We start from the raw sequence: 22,086 nt of genomic DNA on the forward strand, positions 1-22,086 counted from the left end.
AGGCCCAATCCTGTAGAAACTGCTCACACGTTTCCAATCAGATGTCCACGTCTGACCCCAGGTGGAGGCCACTCGTACCAGGATCTGTCCATTCACAATGGGACGAGATTCATCGCATCTCACCTGCCCTGCTGAGGTGCCGCTCTCTGGGTAACAGCGGCTTTGAGCAGCTTACAGCGGATACCTGCTCTCAGGACCAGACCCCCAGGTAGGACTGGGGCCCAGTGTCAGTGCGGGCCCCCTGTGTTGGGGCCTTTGTCAGTGCGGGGACCCTGTGTTGGGGCCGCAATGTCAGGGCCGGACCCAGTGTCAGCTCCGGGCCTCCTCTCAGTTCTGGGTCCCCATGTTAGGGCCCCTACCCTGTCTCAGTGCAGGGCGCTCTCTCAGGACTGGGACCCGGTGTCGGGGCCGGACTATCTCAGTGCGGGGTTAGGGTTCGTGGCCGGGGTTCGGGGCCGAATTATCTTAGTGCCGGGTTAGGGTTAGGGTGATGGGGCCGGGGTTCGGGGTTCGGGGCCGGGCACTCGGAGCTGCAGTAAGACACGCTGCCGCTAGGTGAAGAATAATATATTTCAAAATACAATAAGTTAATACAAACAGTATCAATGTGTAAATTCAGGAATAAATACAGCAGTTCAATGTATAAACAGCATTTTTACATGCAATCCATAAAACTCGGTGAAATAATTTATATACTTTATATATTTACAGCAACATAGATAAGAGGCGGGTGGGGACCGCTCACTGTCTGCCTGTCCGGTTTATAAGAGTACACACACACGACGTATCAATGCGGATCCAGCGCCACCCCGTGCGCTTCAACGCGTCCACCGTCAAAGCTCGCACGTACGACTGCTTGGTCTTGCACTCGGAGATCCAGTGGCGCTTGTCTACGCCCCGGCAGCCGCCTTGTGCCGTGGACGAGCGCTCGTTACATTTGGTCTCATAGAAGTACTGTTTGAGTGGGCCTGTGGAGGTGGGCACGTCAGTCAGGATGGTGACCACTTTGCCCAGAACGTCCACAGCCACCCGCCGGTCAGTTACCCACTGGCTGCTGCTGTCACATACGGACAGGTCTCCTCTCCGGGACGGGTCCACGCCCGCCGGCCCCGACTGTCTCCTCGCCCGCGCTGTCCTGTTGGCCACGGCGCTCTGACCCAGAGACTCCTCCATGATGAAGAGCAGCGGCGGGTCACCGGGCGGCCGCGGCGCCAGCACCACCCGCGGCGAGTAGAAGTCCCACTCCTTGACCGCCGCGTCCGAGTCCAGGCCCGCCACGTCCAGCACCAACTCGTCACCGTCCGCCTCGCCCTCCTCCAGACCCGGCCCGCCCCGTTCCGCGCCGTTCAACTGCACCGGAGCCGCCCGGACCTGTCCGAGATACAACGCCATCATGGTGTAGTGCAAAGGGATCATCCCTCTACGTCCTGGCTGACCTGCGGGCAGAGAAGAGAGGAGGTTAATCCCCAATACCAACCCACACAGACACAGACACAGACACAGACACAGACACAGACACAGACACAGACAGACAGACAGACAGACAGACAGACAGACAGACAGACAGACAGACAGACAGACAGACACACACACACACACACACGCCTGCAGAGAGAGGACAGCGTTAGACACAGACAGTCTTTGCGGACATCTTCAACCTCTCATTACTTAGGTCTGAGGTTCCCACCTGCTTTAAGAGGGCATCAATAATACCGGTGCCCAAGAAGAGCAAGGTGACGTGCCTCAACGACTATCGACCAGTGGCAATAACGTCCGTGGTGATGAAGTGCTTTGAGAGGTTGGTCATGGTGCATATCAACTCCTACCTCAACATGAACCTTGACCCACTACAGTTTGCCTCCCGCCACAACATATCAACGGTGGATGCGATCTCACTGACTCAGCACTGGACCACTTGGATAGTAAAATTACATACGTCAGGCAGTTGTTTATAGACCACAGCTCGGCGTTCAATACCATCATCCCCTCCAAGCTGGTTACCAAACTCACGGAACTCGGTCTCCGCACATCTCTCTTCAACTGGATCCTCGACTTCCTCATCAACAAACCAGTCTGTTCGAATTGGCTAAAACACTTCTTCCTCAATAACCATCAATACGGGACCACCTCAAGGCTGTGTGCTCAGCCCCCTGCTCTATACTCACTCTATACTCATGACTGTGTAGCCAGACATAGTGTGAACTCCATCATCAAGTTCGCCGACGACACCACCGTTGTGGGACAAATTACAGATGGTGATGAGTCAAAGTATAGAAAGGAGATTGATGCACACTGATGCAATTATAAGGAAAACCCATCAACGCCTCTACCTCCATAGAAGATTGAGGATATTTGTTATGTCACAAATGCTCTCATCAACATTGACTGGTTTCATCAGGGCCTGGTTTGGCAACTCAAACACCCAGCAACGAGGAATACTGCAAGATGTTGTGAACACTGCAGAGTCCATCACGGGTTCTGACCTCCTCACCATGAGGCGAGCTACAGGAGTCACTGCCTCAAAAAGGCGGCCAGCATCATCAAAGACCCACAACCCCTTGGCCACGCTCTCATTTCACTCCTGCCATCGGGACCCGGCTTCGATCCTGGCCACTGGCGCTGTCACCTGTGCACGACCAGAACTTGTGAAGGCATCAGATATCAGATATTGCTCCAGTCCCCAAACCCCGACAGAGGCAACATCCTGTTTGTGCAAACAGTGAACTGCAGATGCTGGATCCTCGAACAAAACATAAAGTGCTGGAGGAACTCAGCGGTTCAGGCAACATCTGTGGAGGGAATGAAGAGATGACAGACACTTATAAAGGGTCAGGCTGAGGAAAGATCCCAACCCAAAACGTGGTCTTTATATTCCCTCCACAGATGCTGCCTGACCCGCTGAGTTACTCCAGCACTCTGTGAAACGTCACCTATCCATGTTCTCCACAGATGCTGCCTGACCCGCTGAGTTACTCCAGCACTTTGTGCCCTCTGGTTTGAGTCAGATTCTGGATCCGGGCTGCAGCAACGGCCCAGGCCACCGGGTGTCAGTAGCGGCCCAGAGTCAGCTCCTCCCCACACCACAAACCCATGGCCTCTCCCCACCTCACCACCCTGCCATCCGGCACAATGTCGCTTTAATCGGAGCACTTTGGCGCACTCAAATAAATTTAACTTACAACCAAGATATGTTCTCCTCGACAAATAGTAAGGCAAGGCAGCGGCTTTACCACCTCAGGCAATTGAGGAAATTCAGAGTGTCTCTGAGGATCCTCCAGTGCTTCTACGCAGCGGCGGTGGAAAGCATCTTGTCCGGGAACATTACCATCTGGTTTGGGAACTGCTCTGCCAAGGACAAGAAGGCTCTGCAGAGAGTAGTGCGTTCGGCCGAACGCACTATGGGAACTTCACTTGCCCCCCTGCAGGAACTATACATCAAGAGGTGCAACTTCAAAGCCAACAATATCATGAGAGACCCCTTCCACCCCTGCAACGGACTGTTCCAGCTGCTACGGTCAGAACGGAGAGGTTGAGAAGGAGTTTCTTCCCAGAGGCCATTCGGACTGTAAACGCCTATCTCACCAGGGACTAACTCTACTGAACGTTTTTCCTTCCATTATTTATTATGTAAAAGAATATGTGTGTTATGATTGTGTTTATAGTTTGTTTGGTTGTTTGGTTGTTTGTCTTTTGCACAAATGTCCGCGAGCATTGCCACTTTCATTTCACTGCACATCTCGTATGTGTATGTGACAAATAAACTTGACTTGACTTGACTTGACTCTAACTCTAACCCCAACACATAATGCAGTTTGGGAGCCGTGTCCCCGGAAACACGGACTTGCCCAAAGCATCGAAGTGTCTGCTAGACTTTGAGGCGTGAATTAGACAAATACTCCTCCCGAGTAAAGGTGTGGGTTGGGGTCTCCGGGACCACCACTCCCTCACTGAGATGTCGCGCCGGGAGAAACATGAAGGGGGGGGGGGGGGGTGGAACACGGTGCAAACTAGAGGATAGAACATGTTCGACTGGCCGAATGGCCCTCTACAGGACCACGGTGAATCTATCACCCGTTGGAGCAGCAGTTGTCCGGAGCGTTCACCATTCATGGGAAGGGTGGAATTGGCAACCAAGTGACACCAACCTCGTCCCCCTCTCCCCACAGACCCCGGAGCCGGCGCGGCGGGAGCAGTCACACTTCATCCCGTGGGTCGGGGCCACTTCCGCTGTTACAAACACCATCGCTAACCGCATAGAACAATCTCTAGCTAGACACAAAAAGCTGGAGTAAAGAGCCTGTCCCACTTGGCCGTCATTTTGCGCGTAATTTATGCGACATCATTTACGCGTCACTTAATAATGTTATATGTTTCTATGAGATCCCCTCATCCTTCTAAATTCCAGTGAATACAAGCCCAGTCGCTCCGTTTTTTCATCATATGACAGTCACTGAGGGCTGATGTCCTTGACTGGAATATTAATTCCACCCCTTGAGACGGGCACACGCACATAGGCAAGATGAGTTGCCTGAGGCCATTCAGCCCTTCATGCCTGTCCCACCAAGACCAGCACAGAGTCGCCTCTCACACCGACTCCTGGTCTCACCTAGAAACAGAAGAACAAGAATGCGCCTCCTCACTGCCGCCCCCGTGTGGCTGTAACTGAAATAATGCTTCACCTTGCACTAACTAAACGTTGTTCCCTTAACATTGTTAATGGCTCGATTGTAATCATTTATTGTCTTTCCGCTGACTGGTTAGCGCGCAACAAATAACTTTTCACTGTACCTCGGTACACGTGATAATAAACTAAACTGAACACGAACTTAAATGAACAGGAGGAGACGCAAGGAACTGCTGATGCTGGTTTACAAAAAAGACACAAAGTGCTGGAGTTCCATGCTCTCCACAGATGCTGCCTGACCTGCTAAGTTACTCCAGCACTTAGGGATGACATTGGTTTGTTGCTATTGGTTCATTGTTGCCACGAGATACGGTGAAAGCATTTTATTGTACCCATCCCAGCAAGTTTAACTTCACCACAGGATGTCTAAAGACAAACAGATGCTGGCGAGACCTGATAGAAGCACATAAAATGATGAGAGGTATAGATAGGATGGAGAGTCAGAGCCTTTTCCCCAGGGTGGAAATATCAAAGATTAAAGGGCATGGCTTTAAGGTGAGTGGGGCAAAGTTGAAAGGAGATGTGTGGGACTAATTTATAGTCCTTTCTTTGATTGGATAGTGAGCAACTAAAAGCTTTTCACTGTATCTTAGTACAATGACTCCATTTACACCTCACGCTGCCTCGGCAAGGCCAGCAGCATCATCAAGCACTCTGGCCATTCCCTCTTCTCCCCTCTCCCATGAGGCAAACGTGTGAAAACGCACACCTCTCGTTCAGAGACAGTTTCTTCCCAGCTGTTATCAGGCAACTGAACCATCCTATCACAACCAGAGAGCAGTGCTGAACTACTATCTACTCTTTGGTGACTCTCGGACTATCCTTGATCAGACTTTGCTGGCTTTAGCTTTCACTAAACGTTATTCCCTTATCATGCGTCTATTCATTGTAAATAGCTCGAATAGCTCATGTTTTGTCTCTCTGCTGACTGGTTAGCACGCAACAGAAGCTTTTCACTGTACCTCGGTACACGTGACAATAAACTAAACTGAAACTGATACACATAACAGTAATAAACTAAACTAAACATGAAAAGTCAACAGGTAGCCGTACATTATTCTGCAGATGAGCAGGTGGGTTTGCGATATTTGCCAATGTCGCTGTCACCCACTCCTGCAATCCAGGTGCAGCCAACACACTTTATCCAGGAGATTGAGAACCCTGTAATTGCCAAGACAATAATCTCTCCCTCAAGGCCTACAAGACCAAGGGGATTACAGGACCTATACAGCAGGACCTACACACCATGACCTACACACCATGACCTATACACCACGACCTATACACCACGACCTACACACCATGACCTACACACCATGACCTATACACCATGACCTACACACCATGACCTATACACCATGACCTATATATGCATCATGACCTATACACCATGACCTACACACCACGACCTATATATGCATCATGACCTATACACCATGACCTATACACCATGACCTACACACCATGACCTATACACCATGACCTACACACCATGACCTACACACCATGACCTATACACCACGACCTACACACAATGACCTACACACCATGACCTATACACCATGACCTATACACCATGACCTATACAGCAAAGCAGTAGGCCCACCCCGGTATACATTGATGGTGCTAAAGTAGAGATGTTGTAAGCTTCAAGTTTCTGAGAATAAATATCACCAGCAATTTGTCCACATCAGAGCATTGGCCAATAAAGTCCACAATGTCCATTTCTTTAGAAGGCATAGGAAGTTCGGCATATCCTCAACAACACTCAACCACCTCTACAGATGTGCCTGTATCGTTTTATCAGGAGGTGTCACAGCTTGGTTTCGGAACAACATCATCCAAAAGCACAAGAAATTGTCGAAAATTGCAGCCAGACCATCACACAAACCAACCTCCCTTCCATCTACACTTCATGCTGCCTCGGCAAGGCCAGCAGCATAATTAAGGACAAGCCTCACCCCGATCACTACCTCTCCCATCAGGTAAAAGGTACAGGAGTTTGAAAACACACAGGGTGTCCAGATTCAGGGACAGTTTTTTTCAGCTGTTATCAGGCAACTGAACAGTTTTCTCATCAGCTAGAAAGCGGGCCTGACTTCCCATCTACTTAACTGGAGACCTTAGAACTATCTTTAAGCAGACTTTATCGCGCTTTATGTTACACTAAATGTTGTACCATTCATCCTTTATCCGTGCACTGTGGATGGTTCGATTGTAACCATGTGTAGTCTTTTCTTTGACGGGATAACATGCAAACAGAAACTTTCCACTGTACATGACAATAATAAACCAAACACAAATAAACTAAAAGAGAAACGACAGGGTTGGAAATCTGGAACTCAAGTCTAAGGTGATGGATCTCACCAGCAGAGCCGACTACAACAGCACACCAGGGGGCAGCACCCGCCATCAATGCACCAGTGCCTATTGGAGAGAAGGGCCCACATGCACTGCCCGACCTGCTGAGGATTATTGTCATGTTGCTGTCAAAGGCATCGAGCGGGAATCTTCACAGGCAGTGAATGGGCAACCCATGCTCCAGTTTCCTCCCACATCCCAAAGATGTGTGGGTTATAGGTTACATAGAAACATCGACAATAGGTGCAGGAAGAGGCCATTTGGCCCTTCGAGCCTGCACCGCCATTCAATGTGATCATGGCTGATCATCCAACTCAGTATCCTGTACCTGCCTTCTCTCACACACTGTCTACTAGCTTTCTCTATTTGAGTCCCGTGTTCCAGTTTCCTCCCACATCCCAAAGATGTGTATGTTATAGGTTAGTTGTCCTTCTGTAACTTGCCCCAAGTGTGCAAGGAGTGGATGAGAAAACGGGATGACCCAGAACTCGTGTAAATGGGTGATCAATGGATGGCATGGACTCAGTGGGCCGAAGGGCCTGTTTCTGTGCTGAATGTCTGAACACTAAAGATTTATGCTAGTGCTAGCTATGTACAGTAACAAATGAAACCTCTTTGTGGCAACAATCCTGTGGCATTGAACGGAAAAACACCCCGAATTCACCAGGAGGTCCGACCAGCGACCACCCTGTGCACTGACACTATCCTACACACTCGCGACTATTTATCATTTTTACTGAAGACAATTAACCTACAAACATGTACGTTTTGGTCTGCCCGAGCGTTGTTGATCACCCAGCAGAGCGAGATGTCCGTCGGGGAATGTTGCCGACTGGCCCTGCAGACTGCAGGAGTACGTGCTGAGGGACGCACTGATGCTCGGTGCAGCCAACGCCAAGGCTCGGTGGGGGGGGGACCACAGTCTAGGGTCCTTCTGCTGCTGGACATTGGGGGTCAGAGTCCGGTGGGAACACCCCTCAAACAAGGGAGGGGAGAGCGCCCCATGGGGGGCACAGTAGTAAGGTTGCTTGGTGTAGATAGTTTGTGAACACTACTGAATATAACACTAATGACTATTGACACAAACTGTCGGAAAAGTTCGATACATATTTTTAATCATTCTAAATAAGTTTATTTTTGGACAAAACATAAAGTGTACATCCTGTAAATGAGGCCGCTCCCTGCTTCACTCACTCACTCACTGTCCTGCTGAGCCACGCTCTGCTTGTTGCTCTAGGGCCAACTTTAACTTCCTTCACCTTCTCCCACAGTTACATTCTGAATGTCTGATCTGTCACAACACGCCAGCACAAAGTGCTCCAGCCCTTCGGGAGTGGAGTGCTGCTGTTACTGAGCAACCATCCAACACATGCAAGCAGTTTAAAGTCAGGATCTACTGACTGCCATAGAGTCTTAGAACAGGACAGCACAGGAACAGGCCCAGCCGCCCACAATGTCTGTGGCCAACATGATGACAAGACCACCTCTTATTCACCTGCACATGGTCCATTCTCCACATGATCACGTGTCCATCTAAAACTCACTCAAACATCACTATTGTATGTGTCTCCATCAACACCAACACCCCTGGCACCCACACCCCTGGCACCCACACCAACACCAACACCCCTGGCACCAACACCCCTGGCACCACCACCAACACCCCTGGCAGCGTGTTCAAGGCCCTCACCCTCACGTACAGCAAAACATAGACATTCAGCCTAACTTGTTTCTGCCAACAAGATGCCCTCTGGTGAGTAAGGCAAGGGAGAGCCGTTACCACCTCAGGCAGCTGAGGAAATTCAGAGTCTCTCTGAGGATCCTTCAGTGCTTCTACTCTGGGGCTGTAGAAAGCATCTTGTCTGGTAACATCACAATCTGGTTTGGGAACAGCTCTGCCCAGGACAGGAAGGCTCTGCAGAGAGTAGTGCATTCGGCCGAACACACTATGGGAACTACACTCACCCCCCTGCAGGACCTATACACCAGGAGGTGCAGATCCAGAGCCAGCAATATTATGGGGGACCCCTACCACCCCAGCAATGGACTGTTCCAGCTGCTACGGTCAGGCAAACGCCTCCATTGTCATGCTGTGAAAACAGAGAGGATGAGACGGAGTTTCTTCCCACAGGCCATCAGGGCTGTAAACTCTGATCTCACCAGGGATTAATTTACTGGTGTGTTGTGTCTTTAAAAAAAATTCTAACATGTAAACACTGATTCTGTTCTATAGTTTTTTGCACAATCCGCAGGCATTGCCACTTTCATTTCACTGCACATCTTGTAGTGGCTTGCAAAAGTATTCATACCCCTTGAACTTTTCCACATTTTGTCACGTTACAACCACAAACGTAAATGTATTTTATTGGGATTTTATGTGATAGACCAACACAAAGTGGTGCATAATTGTGAAGTGGAAGGAAAATGATACATGGTTTTCAAATTTTTTTACAAATAAAAAACTGAAAAGTGTGGCGTGCAAAAGTATTCAGCCCCCCTGAGTCAATACTTTGTAGAACCACCTTTCGCTGCAATTACAGCTGCAAGTCTTTTGGGGTATGTCTCTACCAGCATTGCACATCTAGAGACTGAAATGTTTGAAATTCTTCTTTGCAAAATAGCTCAAGCTCAGTCAGATTGTATGGAGAGCATCTGTGAACAGCAATTTTCAAGTCTTGCCAGAGATTCTCAATTGGATTTAGATCTGGACTTTGACTGGGCCATTCTAACACATGAATATGCTTTGATCTAAACCATTCCATTGTAGCTCTGGCTGTATGTATAGGGTCGTTGTCCTGCTGGAAGGTAAAATTCCGCCCCAGTCTCAAGTCTTTTGCAGACTCTAACAGGTTTTCTTCCAAGATTGCCCTGTATTTGGCTCCATCCATCTTCCCATCAACTCTGACCAGCTTCCCTGTCCCTGCTGAAGAAAAGCATCCCCACAGCATGATGCTGTCGCCACCATGTTTCACAGTGGGGATGGTGTGTTCAGGGTGATGTGCAGTGTTAGTTTTCCGCCACACATAGCGTTTTGCATTTAGGCCAAAAACTTCAATTTTGGTCTCATCTGACCAGAGCACCTTCCTCCACATGTTTGCTGTGTCCCCCACATGGCTTGTGGCAAACTGCAAACGGGACTTCTTATGGCTTTTTTTCAACAATGGCTTTCTTCTTGCCACTCTTCCATAAAGGCCTGATTTGTGGAGTGCACAACTAATAGTTGTCCTGTGGACAGATTCTCCCACCTGAGCTGTGGATCTCTGCAGCTCCTCCAGAGTTACCATGGGCCTCTTGGATGCTTCTCTGATCAATGCTCTCCTTGCCCGGCCTGTCAGTTTAGGTGGACGGCCATGTCTTGGTAGGTTTGCAGTTGTGCCATACTCTTTCGATTTTCGGATGATGGATTGAACAGTGCTCCGTGAGATGTTCAAAGCTTGGGATATTTTTTTATAACCTAACCCTGCTTTAAACTTCTCCACAACTTTATCCCTGACCTGTCTGGTGTGTTCCTTGGGCTTCATGATGCTGTTTGTTCACTTGTGTTCTCTAACAAACCTCTGAGGCCTTCACAGAACAGCTGTATTTATACTGAGATTAGATTACACACAAGTGGACTCTATTTACTAATTAGGTGACTTCTGAAGGCAATTGGTTGAACTGGATTTTATTTAGGGGTATCAGAGTAAAGGGGGCTGAATACTTTTGCACGCCACACTTTTCAGTTTTTTATTTGTAAAAAAATTTGAAAACCATGTATCATTTTCCTTCCACTTCACAATTATGCGCCACTTTGTGTTGGTCTATCACATAAAATCCCAATAAAATACATTTACGTTTGTGGTTGTAACGTGACAAAATGTGGAAAAGTTCAAGGGGTATGAATACTTTTGCAAGCCACTGTATGTGTATGTGACTAATAAAGTTGACTTGACTTGACTAAACTAGTCCCATTTCCCCGCTTTTAGCCCATACCCTCTAAACATTTCTTCTCCATGTCTCTGTCCAAATGCCTTTTAAATAAACGCCTGTCAAATATTGTGCTGACTACTAACTTACTAATCAGACTGCCTATATTTTATCCAAATCATTTGTTTATATCTGCCTATGGTTTTATCCAAATCACAAGCAACAGAAGCTCCAACACTGATCCTTGTGGAACTCAACTGGTCACAGGCCTCTAGTCAGAGTAACCCTTCGGGGGGGGGGGGGGGGGGGGGGGAAGTATTGTACACAATACTCCAGGTCTGGTCTCACCAAGGCCCTGTACAACTGCAGTAGGACCTCCTTGCCCCTAAACTCAAATCCTCTCGCAATGAAAGCCAACATGCCATTAGCTTTCTTCACTGCCTGCTGTACCTGCAAGTTTACTTTCAGTGACAGGCCTACACCAGCCTGAAGCCGCGGTCTCCGGTGGGGAAGAGCCAATTCTGGACTTACCTGGACTTTTTACCTTGTCATTTCACCATCTGGACGCCCGCAGCGACAGCTGCAGAGGGTTGAGGTCCCGACCACGGGGGAAAATGGAGGAGGACTGGCCAAGTTCTGTGCCTTCCACCACAGTGATGGATGCTGTGGTGGATGTTTGTGCTAAATTTTTATTGTGTTTGTGTGTTCTTTATCATTGTACCGCTGCTGACAAATTCATTTCACTTGCACTTTATGTGCAATGAGATGAATAAAACCGTATTGTATTGTTGTATTGTTGATGTGCAAGACCCAGGTCTCATTGCACCTCCTCTTTTCCTAATCTGACACCATTCAGATAATTATCTGCCTTCCTGCACCTCACATTTATCCACATTATACTGCATCTGCCTTGCATCTGCCCACTCACCCAACCTATCCAAGTCACCCTGCAGCCTCATAGCATCCTCATCCTCATCACTTTGACCTATCCTGTCACTGCTTTCCTGCGCTGCAGGAGTGGGGCTGCATGAGGGGGGCTGCAGGAGGGGGGCTGCAGGAGTGGGGCTGCAAGAGGGGGGCTGCAAGAGGGGGGCTGCATGAGTGGGGCTGCAGGAGTGGTGCTGCAGGAGGGGGGCTGCAGGAGTGGTGCTGCATGAGGGGGGCTGCAAGAGGGGGGCTGCAGGAGGGGGGCTGCAGGAGTGGTGCTGCATGAGGGGGGCTGCAGGAGGGGGGCTGCAGGAGTGGTGCTGCAGGAGGGGGGCTGCAAGAGGGGGGCTGTAGGAGGGGGGCTGCAGGAGGGGGGCTGCATGAGTGGGGCTGCAGGAGGGGAATGCAGGAGGGGGGCTGCAGGAGGGGAATGCAGGAGGGGGGCTGCAGGAGTGGTGCTACAAGAGGGGGGCTGTAGGAGTGGGGCTGCAAGAGGGGGGCTGCAAGAGGGGGGCTGCAGGAGGGCGGCTGCATGAGTGGGGCTGCAGGAGGGCAGCTGCAGGAGGGCAGATGCACCGGTGCTGCTCCGTCAGCGCTGCGGGGGCCGGGATCTGACGGTCTCAGCTGCCACCGGGTTCGGCGCTGGGAACTGGACAACTGGAACTTTGACCGCGACTCACGTCGTCAACACGTTGCTCGCCCACCCTCTCCCATCGATGAACTACTTCTGGAAACAACACGAGGCACCTGCACCTGCCGGCGTCTCGGCTTTGATCACAACCTCGTGTTCCGGCGCCAAACAAGCGGGGAAACTCTCGCGGGTTGAAATTCTCCGGTGCAGCCTCAGGACACTTGGCCTGAATCGCCGCCGGTGCCTCCGTGACGGTTCCCGGTTCCCGGTTCCCGGAGTGACACGAAGCACACGGTCACTGTGTTCATAAGGTTATAAGTGATAGGAGTAGAATTAGGCCATTCGGCCCATCAAGTCTACTCCGCCAATCATGGCTGATCTATCTCTCCCTCCTAACCCCATTCTCCTGCCTTCTCCCCATAACCCCTGACACCCGCACTGATCAAGAATCTATCAATCTCTGCCTTAATCTCTACATCATTCCTCTGCCAACTACAAAACAAAACACAAAGTGCTGAAGGAACTGACGGGCCAGGCAGAGTCTGTGGAGGGAATGGGTCGGAATTCTTCTTTAGGGCCGAACCGTCGCCTGTCCATTCCCTCCACAGATGATGCCTGACCCACTCCGTGAGGGAGTTAGAACATCAGCAGCGCACTCTTGCCGGTCTCTTTAGGTTAATTGTGACTTTAAATTACTCCTTATTGTCAGTCTCATCTGCTCACTCTCACTCACCCACTCACACTCTCATTCACATACTCACACTTGCATACTCGCACTAACACACACTCACCCTCACTTTGCTGAATCAACTGGGCAGTAAATGTCGCTGCGAAAGCAGTGACCACTCATCCACTGACCTTCAATGTGTAACCGTAATTTTGCTCTTTATCGAAGTAAACTTGTCTGGACTGCAACAACCTTTTATAGCGAATCGTAAAGACCCTGGAGCTAAATATGAAAAGTGCAAGTCCCATTTCTGACCATGTTTCCGTCTCTCCTGCTCATTTCAATATTGTTTTATTGAAGCAACGAATGTTGTAAATTTTACGCCATTATCACTCAGGTACAATCCTCAAGTCCACAGCTGACACGTCCTTCCTTTCGGCCCATCAGTTTTATACCAGCTCACAATGCAACCCCACCCCCCTCCGACTAATGTTCTCTGTATTTTCCCCACAGTCCCGTCTGTTCTCCCCGCACCTCACCACACCGAGAAAACCTGAGCACCCGGGACAAACACACAAGGCCACAGGGAGAACGTGCAAACTCCACACTAACAGCACCGGAGGTCAGGATTGAACCCGGTCTCTGGCGTTGTGAGGCAACACTGGCGGACCCAGACATGGCCGGGTGGGTCTGAGAACAGGCCGACCCCCCTCTCTCACTGTTAGACGTGTGGCTCCGTGACCGGTTTAAATCTTTTGGTCGCCGTAAATTCATTCATAGAACATTACATTGAAATGCAAGTGTCCTGTGATGACCCATTCATTGATGACCCTGCCGGCGGAGACCGGGGTTGGCGGAGACTAGACTGTGTCAGGACTCTACCCCAGGTAGACTGTGTCAGGGCCCGGCCTTGTGCAGGGGGAGCGGGTTCGTGACTGGCGAGGGGACAACAGGCTGGAACTTCCCTTCAATTACTGACACATCTGGAATGTAAATCAGCGCGGGTGCCCATTAAACCCAATCATCATGAACCACATCTGGCCCGCGGTTACTGCTGGGAGCTGTGATCGCCCTGTGAGACCAGCGGCCTCGTGTGACCGGGTAACATCAGCCCGTTCTATGCTCCTCCGGCCGCGCTCTCGGTTATTGATCACGCAGCGCTTCACTCCTAAACACGGCCCTCATTTGTGCAAAATTCACACTAATGTTTTCAAATAATCTAGCACATCCTGTCCTCCCCCTCCCTTTACCCCACCCCTGTCCTCCCCTCTCCCCACCCCTGCCCTCCCCTCTCCTCGCCTCTACCCTCCCCTCTCCCCACCCACCCCTGCCTCTGTCCTCCCCTCTCCCCACACACCCCTGCCCCTGTCCTCCCCTCCTCTACCCTCCACTCTCTCCTCCTCCCGCCCGTGTTGCAGCTTCCTCCGGCCCACGACCACCAACTCCGGGCCGTTCCCGCGCCGCCTCCCCGCCACTCTCCGCGTTTCGTTGCCAAGACCCTAAACCGCGAACCCCCTCCCGGGAGCGAGCGCTTTCATCCTACAGCACGCTCCTCTCGCCAGCTGTGCGAACATCTGTGCAACTCTGCTGGACTTGTATCTGCTAATGCACCAGTGACCATTTAAAAAGGTGTTCCGTTACATCTGGCAAACAGCTTCTGACCCAGAGGGACAAAGGCAGCCTGCAGGGCCGTGTCGGCGCTACATAAATGCAGGCGGTTGTTGTAGATGGACCACAGTCCGGCGATGGGTGTGAGAGTCCGGGCCGCGGGACCGGTCAGTGGGTCAATGAGCCTCTCATGTGGCCAGTGAGAGACGATGACCATTGTCCCAGAGACATCGTCTGCTGCAACAAGGCAACTTCGGCCCGTCACGTCCACACTGGCCCATGAACACTAATCCAACTCTCACCAAACTGGGGGGGGGGGGGGGGGGGGGGGGGGGGTTCACGGAGACCAATCCAGTCACGGCGTCACACACTAAATACAGACCGACAAACAACCGGTTACAGGAACATTTTACCCCGTCCCACATTCGCCCCACATCCCATTAGAGGCAGACACAGAGTGCTGGAGTAACTCAGCGGGTCAGGCAGCATCTGTGGAGAACATGGATAGGTGACGTTTCACAGAGTGCTGGAGTAACTCAGCTGGTCAGGCAGCATCTGTGGAGAACATGGATAGGTAAGGGAAGAAGACTCTCGAGCAGAAACGTCACTCATTCCTTCTCTCCAGAGATGCTGCCTGTCCCGCTGAGTTACTCCAGCACTTTGTGTCTATCTTCGGTGTAAAAGCAGCTCCTTCCAACACATGTTGGCTCAGGTCATGTTGAGTTTTAATTCCATACAAGGCTACATCCCCAGAGCGTACGGATACGTTACCTCCTGTTCCCAACACCACTCCGTCCACTGTCCGATACTGATGGGCCGAGCGGGGGAGTCTCCACCCTCCCGGCAAACCCCTAAACACCATCAGCACATCACATCCCAGTCTTCACAACTCCACTTGATTATGCCATGATGACAATGAGTCTGTACCGCGTACATTCCCGGTATAAACCCTTCCTCGTGTACAATGGCAAAACCAAAGGTGTTATCTGGTACATGACCTCAGCTCTGTACAGTCCAGCTCTTGGAGGTTAATTTATTTTTGTAGAACAAACTACTAGGGCTGAATGTGGTTACCTCATTACCAAAACCACACCGTTAGATAAACCGCACACCTAGCCTCTCTCTCTGCCACGCTGTGTGTATGTGCCTCTCTGTATTTGCCGTCAGGCGCGGGCAGGTGATCCCGGAGTGATCCGGCTCACACCTGTAACATTCCCAACTCCGTCTCAGTCCAGTGCTGGCCCGAGTTTAGAAGAAGCGAATCCGTCACACGGTATTCACTAGCTTTAAGTGCACGCAGACAGCAAGCACAGCAAGATCCCACTAACACAGGTCTAGGAACCACTCTGTTATTGACTACCTCAACATGCAGAGAGCGTTGAACACAGTCTAGTCCTTATCAGACTTGGCACCTCCTCCCATCCAGACCGTTGTCATGGAGTGTTGCATCAGGAAGATTCAAGATGCCGACAGCCTGGCCATTCCCTTCTCTCTCTTCCACTTTCTGGGAGAAGATACAATATCGAGACAAGAATGCTCTTCCTCACTGCTCTCTCTGCGACTCGTGAACCAACCACCTCATTCACACCCCATTTCCAGAGCCTTAACTCCACCTCCGTGCTCATTCCGTTGTTACACCTTAGTGTTATTGTTTTGCACTACACTATTTACATCTGTGTTACACTCATTGTTGTATTTAGCCTCACCACTATACTGTTGAAGAAGTGTCTCGACCCGAAACATCACCTATCATGTTCTCCAGAGATACTGCCAGACCCGACCCACTGAGTTACTACTGTTTACTCTGTCAACTTCATGTGAACAAGGAATTTCATTGGACCCTGATGTATGTGGCAATGAACTAATCCGATCTGAATCAGCCTGGATAACAAACAGAGAGGGACTTGGACCAATTGACCTTCTAACTCAGACGATTCACCACTGATGCACGAAACCTCACGCAGGTTCATCTAACCCCAGAGACCGAAGTTCATGCCATGAAATAATTAACATCTAGGCTCATTTTATCTCAGCTCCAGAGTAAGATGATATTCCACCTGGTATCCAATGACACTTATGGCAGAGAGCCTGTACAAAGGATGTGGCTCTGACTGCGGCACACTCACCACCAACCTCTTGCACGAGAAACACCCAAGCAAGATACAGGCAAGATTCTCCAAGATCTCACACTCTGAACGAGTGGAAGAGAGGTGGATATTGTGTCATTATCATGAACCTGGAGTAACTCAGCGGGTCAGGCACCATCTCTGGAGAAAAGGAATAGGTGATGTTTTGGGTCGAGACCCTTCTTCAGACCTCCTTACATTCATAGTCATAGAGTGGAGGCAGACCCTTCGGCCCTGCATGAGAATGGGGTTAGGAGGGAGAGATAGATCAGCCATGGTTGAATGGCGGAGTTGACGATGGGCTGAATGGCCTAATTCTACTCTTATTCCTTATGACCTTATGGCAATTGAGCAAAGAGCACTCATGGTGGAGCAGAACAGAAGAATAATCTTGCAAGAAATGTAGAAATCTGACTGTTAATGTCCCCTCAGGTGTATAACGAGTTTATAGACCAGGGGGGATTCAGGAAATGGCAAAGAAATCCAACAAATATTTTGTGACTGTCTTTGTGGAAGACAGCGATCCGGAGTGAACGAGGAGATGGAATAAATAAGTGGATGGAGAAAATACTGGAATTAGGTAATGTCACCATTGTCGCTGATCCATGTTCCGGGTCTTTGGGAAAGATAATGATGGAGATTGTGTAAAAGGTTCATCATGGGTATTATAGACAACAATGTCAGGGAGAACATAGAGGGTAGAGTAGACCATTAACCTGACACTAGTGTAGGAACATGCTGAAGATGAAAGAGATGGTGAGAATAAAAACGGGACCAGCCAATCACTGCTGATCTGTGGAAGGCCTGCTGGAAAAATCATCTCCAGGAAGTTTTAACTCGTGGATTAGAGAATGAGCATCAGTGTAGTTGGAGGTTTAGAAGCTACTGTGTAGCAAACTTACTAAAGGAGGATGTTGCTAAACATGGGACAGAGATGATGTACTGGCATGAACATGTATGTATATGACATGTATATGATCGGCCTCTGTGGGGAGTCTGGGTCTTCTGACAAGGGCAGCTGCAACAATCTGTAGCAATGATTTGGATGAAAGGACCAAGTGTCATGTATCTGGAATAGGATGATGGGGGGCCATGTGCAGTGTGGCATGTGTGAGGCATGTGCAGTGTGGCATGTATGAAGCATGTGCAGTGTAGCATGTATGAAGCCGTGTGTATGAAGGTGACGGACAGGCAAGGACACGGCAGATGGAACTGGAAAAGTGGAAAGTTGTCCACATCGATAAGAAAAACTCTCAGTTGTTAATAATGTGAAGATTCCAATGAATTTCTGGTTCATAAATTTCATAAAGAATAGATGAAGTGACTTGTCATCTCACTGTGTGTGTGTGTGTGTGTGTGTGTGTGTGTGTGTGTGTGTGTGTGTGTGTGTGTGTGTGTGTGTGTGTGTGTGACATCCTTCTGTTCCCTGAATGCTGGCCACATTGTTACAGAACAGGTGGGCACATCTCAATAGAACAAACTGGAGACATTGTGATCTCCCAACCTGTGTGAACCTCTCCCTTTCCCCACACGTCCTGGTCTTGTACACCCACGACATCCTCCCACCTAGTCCAACACAACCTGGTCCAAAACACAACCGACACAGGGCTGCTAACGGGAGCAAACTGAACCAACATCTACAGATACAGAGTACAAAGCATTCATCCTATCACGATGCATCACAGCTTGCTCTGGCAACAGCTCTGCCCAAGAGCACAAGGCATTGCAGAGAATTGTAGATGTAGCCCAGTCCATCACACAGACCACACTCCCCACCATTGTAGGTGTAGCCCAGTCCCACACACACCACACTCCCCACCATTGTAGATGTAGCCCAGTCCATCACATACACAACACTCCCCACCATTGTAGATGTAGCCCAGTCCATCGCAGACCACACTCCCCACCATTGTAGATGTAGCCCAGTCCATCACACACACCACCACTGACTCCATCTACACTTCACGCTGCCTCGGCAAAGGAGCAAACATAATCAAAGACCACTCACTCCTCCCCTCCCCCCGCCTCCCTCTCCCTTCAGACAAGCACGTTAAAGCACGTACCACCAGATCCCCGCTGTTATCAGACCACTGCTCTTCTCTCATTAACTCTTGATCTTCCAATCTACTTCACTGCAACCTTGAACTTTTCCCAGCAGCACTTCCCCTGTGACTGTAACACTGTATCCCGCGCTCTGGCATTATTCTCTGCACTACCAGCTGTACCTGGTTTGATGGGACTCATGTGGTTATAACGTGACTGGGTAGCGGCAAACAAAGTATCGGTACCTAGGTACACGTGATGGTGATGGAATACTCAGCAGGTCGGGGGGGGGGGGGGGGTCATGAGCAAGAAGGTGCCCGGTCTTTACCGGCGGGACGCGAGCGCAAGTTTCACCGCCGTCACGCAGCGCGGTTTCCTGAATCTCTGAGCCCGGGGCCGAGGCGCTGCCGTCCCGGGCGGGGAGAGGATATGTGTCAGGGCCGGAGAACGAGCCGGGCAGGCAGTTACAGTAACGGACAGTATGGTGCAGGCCGAAGGGCAGTGAAGTGAAGGAACTGCAGGTGCTGGAACCGGGGCAAAGCGCAAAGTGCTGGAGGAGTCGGCGAGTCAGGCTCGGGACCCTTCTTTAGACGCTGCCCGGCTCGTCCAGTGTCCTGGCGCTCTGGACCGGCCCGGGGTCACTGGGCGGCGAGGGGAGGGTGGGGAGAACGGGCGAGGCCGCGACACGGATACAGACCCCCTCGGTGCCGCCAGGCCTCCTCCCCGGCACCGGGAGCGCGGCCAAAGCACCCCCGGCACGGATAACATTGACCCCGGAGGCCGGGCTCCGCGCCAAAGGCCGCTAACAATTCACTACAAAAGTTTGTCCACAAACGCGGCGGGCACCGAGCCCTGGGCACTGCTCCAAGCCACACTGATGAGGTGCATTCTCGACCCGAAACGTCACCCATTCCTTCTCTCCAGAGATGCTGCCTGTCCCACTAAGTTACTCCAGCATTTTGTGTCTATCTTCCCCAGAACAAGTTGTAAACAAACACCAGTCTGTGGATTCCGACCGAGCGAGTCGAGGGCGAGAATTACAGACAGACAAATTCCGGTTGAAATTCTTCACCTGAAACATCACCAGAGACTACAACACAAACCCCGGGGTTCAGTGGAACAACTTAACGCGCGGGCGGAGAGAGATCTAACCTGATAACTCTGACAAACGGCATCAATGGGCACGGAATGACGACTCTGCTTACTCCAGCCCCGGCGCCGGTGGCGGGCAGCACTTCCTCGCGTCTCTCTGCGGCAACTCAGGGCATGTTTACAGTCACGGCGCTCAGTTTGAGGTTTTCCCGGAGAGTGAACTTGGGGCAGGGACCCGAAATGGAAAAAAAATGACAGCGCGGCTCAAATTTCCAGCATAAACTTCATACTCAGTCCTAGGGATCAGTTTCACACCAGAGCCCCTCAAAAAAACCTAGCGAAGTCCAACAGTGGCTAAAAACTCAACCCAACCAGCAACTCTTCCACCTTAACCCTTCCTACTAAATAGTTATTTCATAATCTATTATTCCAACCAACACTTTGTTACCGAGTCTGTAAATGTTCATGGTCTGAGCACAAGCGAATCCCGAGGCAAGTAAGCACCGGACAAACTCACAAGTTCAACAAAACCTTGTCTTCGTCCCCCAGAGAACTTTGACAACGTTTGATATTTAATTTTATTTGAACCAAGTGTTTTAACGAGAGAGAAACGAGTTTGTAAAATACGTGAAGTATTCTTCTGTGTGACACTCGACATGGGCTGTTCATTATTAATGGAGATAATAATATCCTTTATATATTTAACAGCGCTCGGTATTGATGCCTTTTGTAACAAGCCCGTGTCCAGTTGTTTTTAAATATAAAAGGATGCAATTAGGTTAATGGCCCATCACTTATTGACGAGTGGTCTGTTGCTTCTTACCGTGTGGGGATCGCTGCGCTTCAGGCCGGGCTGTGGGGTAAGGCCGGGGTTGAGGAGCTGTGAGACTGGTGTGGTCCGGGTGCCTGAGTCAGTGCCGCCGGCCGCCGCGCTGCAGGTGAGCCGCCGCTTCGCTCCCATCCCGGGCGCCGCTCGGATCGGCCTCCAACCCAAAGCTCCAAGGCATCTTTACCCAACGCCCCCCACCCCGACTCCCCGCCAAGAATCGCTCAAGCAACCGGGAACTCAGTGAAAGCTAGTCCGGGGATCAGTTACAAACGCAGAGAAGTGAGGAGAGAGATTCCTGAGCGGCTCGTTGACGTGTCACTATCCGCCCTCAAATCCTGAGCAAGTGCCTTCACTCCTCCCGCCTCACTTATCCCCGGCACCGGGGGGGAGGAGGGGGGATGCACAGTCCCAGGGGGAGGGGGGGGGGGGGTGGGGTGGCCTAGTGTCCAGTCCCGGGGAGGTGTGACCAGTGAAGGGGGGAGGGGAGGGTCCCCACAATGGGCGCCGCTGGATAGATCTGGCAGCCCCGGCTGACAGCTGGACCGCGCAGTGTTGGGACCCGCGACCTCACCATTAAACGGACCGGTTCTCAGTGAAGTGAGGCGAGTGAACAGGTTTGTGGCAATGGTCACAAGCGGATGCAAGTGAGACAGAGTTTAATGTGAACGCGGCCCAGGCGGCGGCTGTCAAAGAACAATGTCCCGCATTACACCTGTTGGTGACACCACCCCACACACACACACCGCGCCCCCAACACCCCACACACACACACACCGCGCCCCCCCAACACCCCACACACACACACACCGCGCCCCCCAACACCACACACACACACACACCGCGCCCCCCCAACACCCCACACACACACACACCGCGCCCCCCAACACCACACACACACACACCGCGCCCCCCCAACACCCCACACACACACACACCGCGCCCCCCAACACCACACACACACACACACCGCGCCCCCCCAACACCCCACACACACACACACCGCGCCCCCCAACACCACACACACACACACACACACCGCGCCCCCCAACACCACACACGCCGCCCGTAACCTCAAGAGTTATCGCACCTCCGTTAGTAATACAGCCCGGAAACAGGCCCTTCGGCCCAACTTGCCCATGCTAAACAAACTGCCCCAGCTACACTAGTCCCACCTGCCCGCGCTTGGCCCATATCCCTCTAAACCCATCAGAG

General features: G+C 51.0%; 1 protein-coding gene across 3 annotated transcripts in view; it reads right to left on the reverse strand.

Moving 5' to 3' along the window:
* Positions 1 to 552: 552 nt before the first annotated feature.
* Positions 553 to 22,086, reverse strand: part of ntf4 (neurotrophin 4) — a 39,378-nt gene continuing 17,844 nt past the window's right edge. Inside the window, exons 1-2 of one of the 3 annotated variants that reach the window (XM_033013198.1) lie at positions 20,869 to 21,253; positions 553 to 1,436 (exon numbers count right to left, since the gene is read on the reverse strand). In XM_033013198.1, coding sequence (XP_032869089.1) covers positions 742 to 1,416 — 675 coding nt within the window. In that variant the 5' untranslated portion in view covers positions 1,417 to 1,436; positions 20,869 to 21,253 and the 3' untranslated portion in view covers positions 553 to 741. Of the gene's footprint in view, positions 1,437 to 20,105; positions 20,521 to 20,868; positions 21,254 to 22,086 lie in introns of those variants that run through there. The other 2 variants (XM_033013199.1, XM_033013197.1) reach the window with 2 other exon arrangements.

The sequence above is a fragment of the Amblyraja radiata genome, chromosome 38 (genome assembly GCF_010909765.2).
Source record: "Amblyraja radiata isolate CabotCenter1 chromosome 38, sAmbRad1.1.pri, whole genome shotgun sequence".
Lineage (NCBI taxonomy): Eukaryota > Metazoa > Chordata > Chondrichthyes > Rajiformes > Rajidae > Amblyraja > Amblyraja radiata.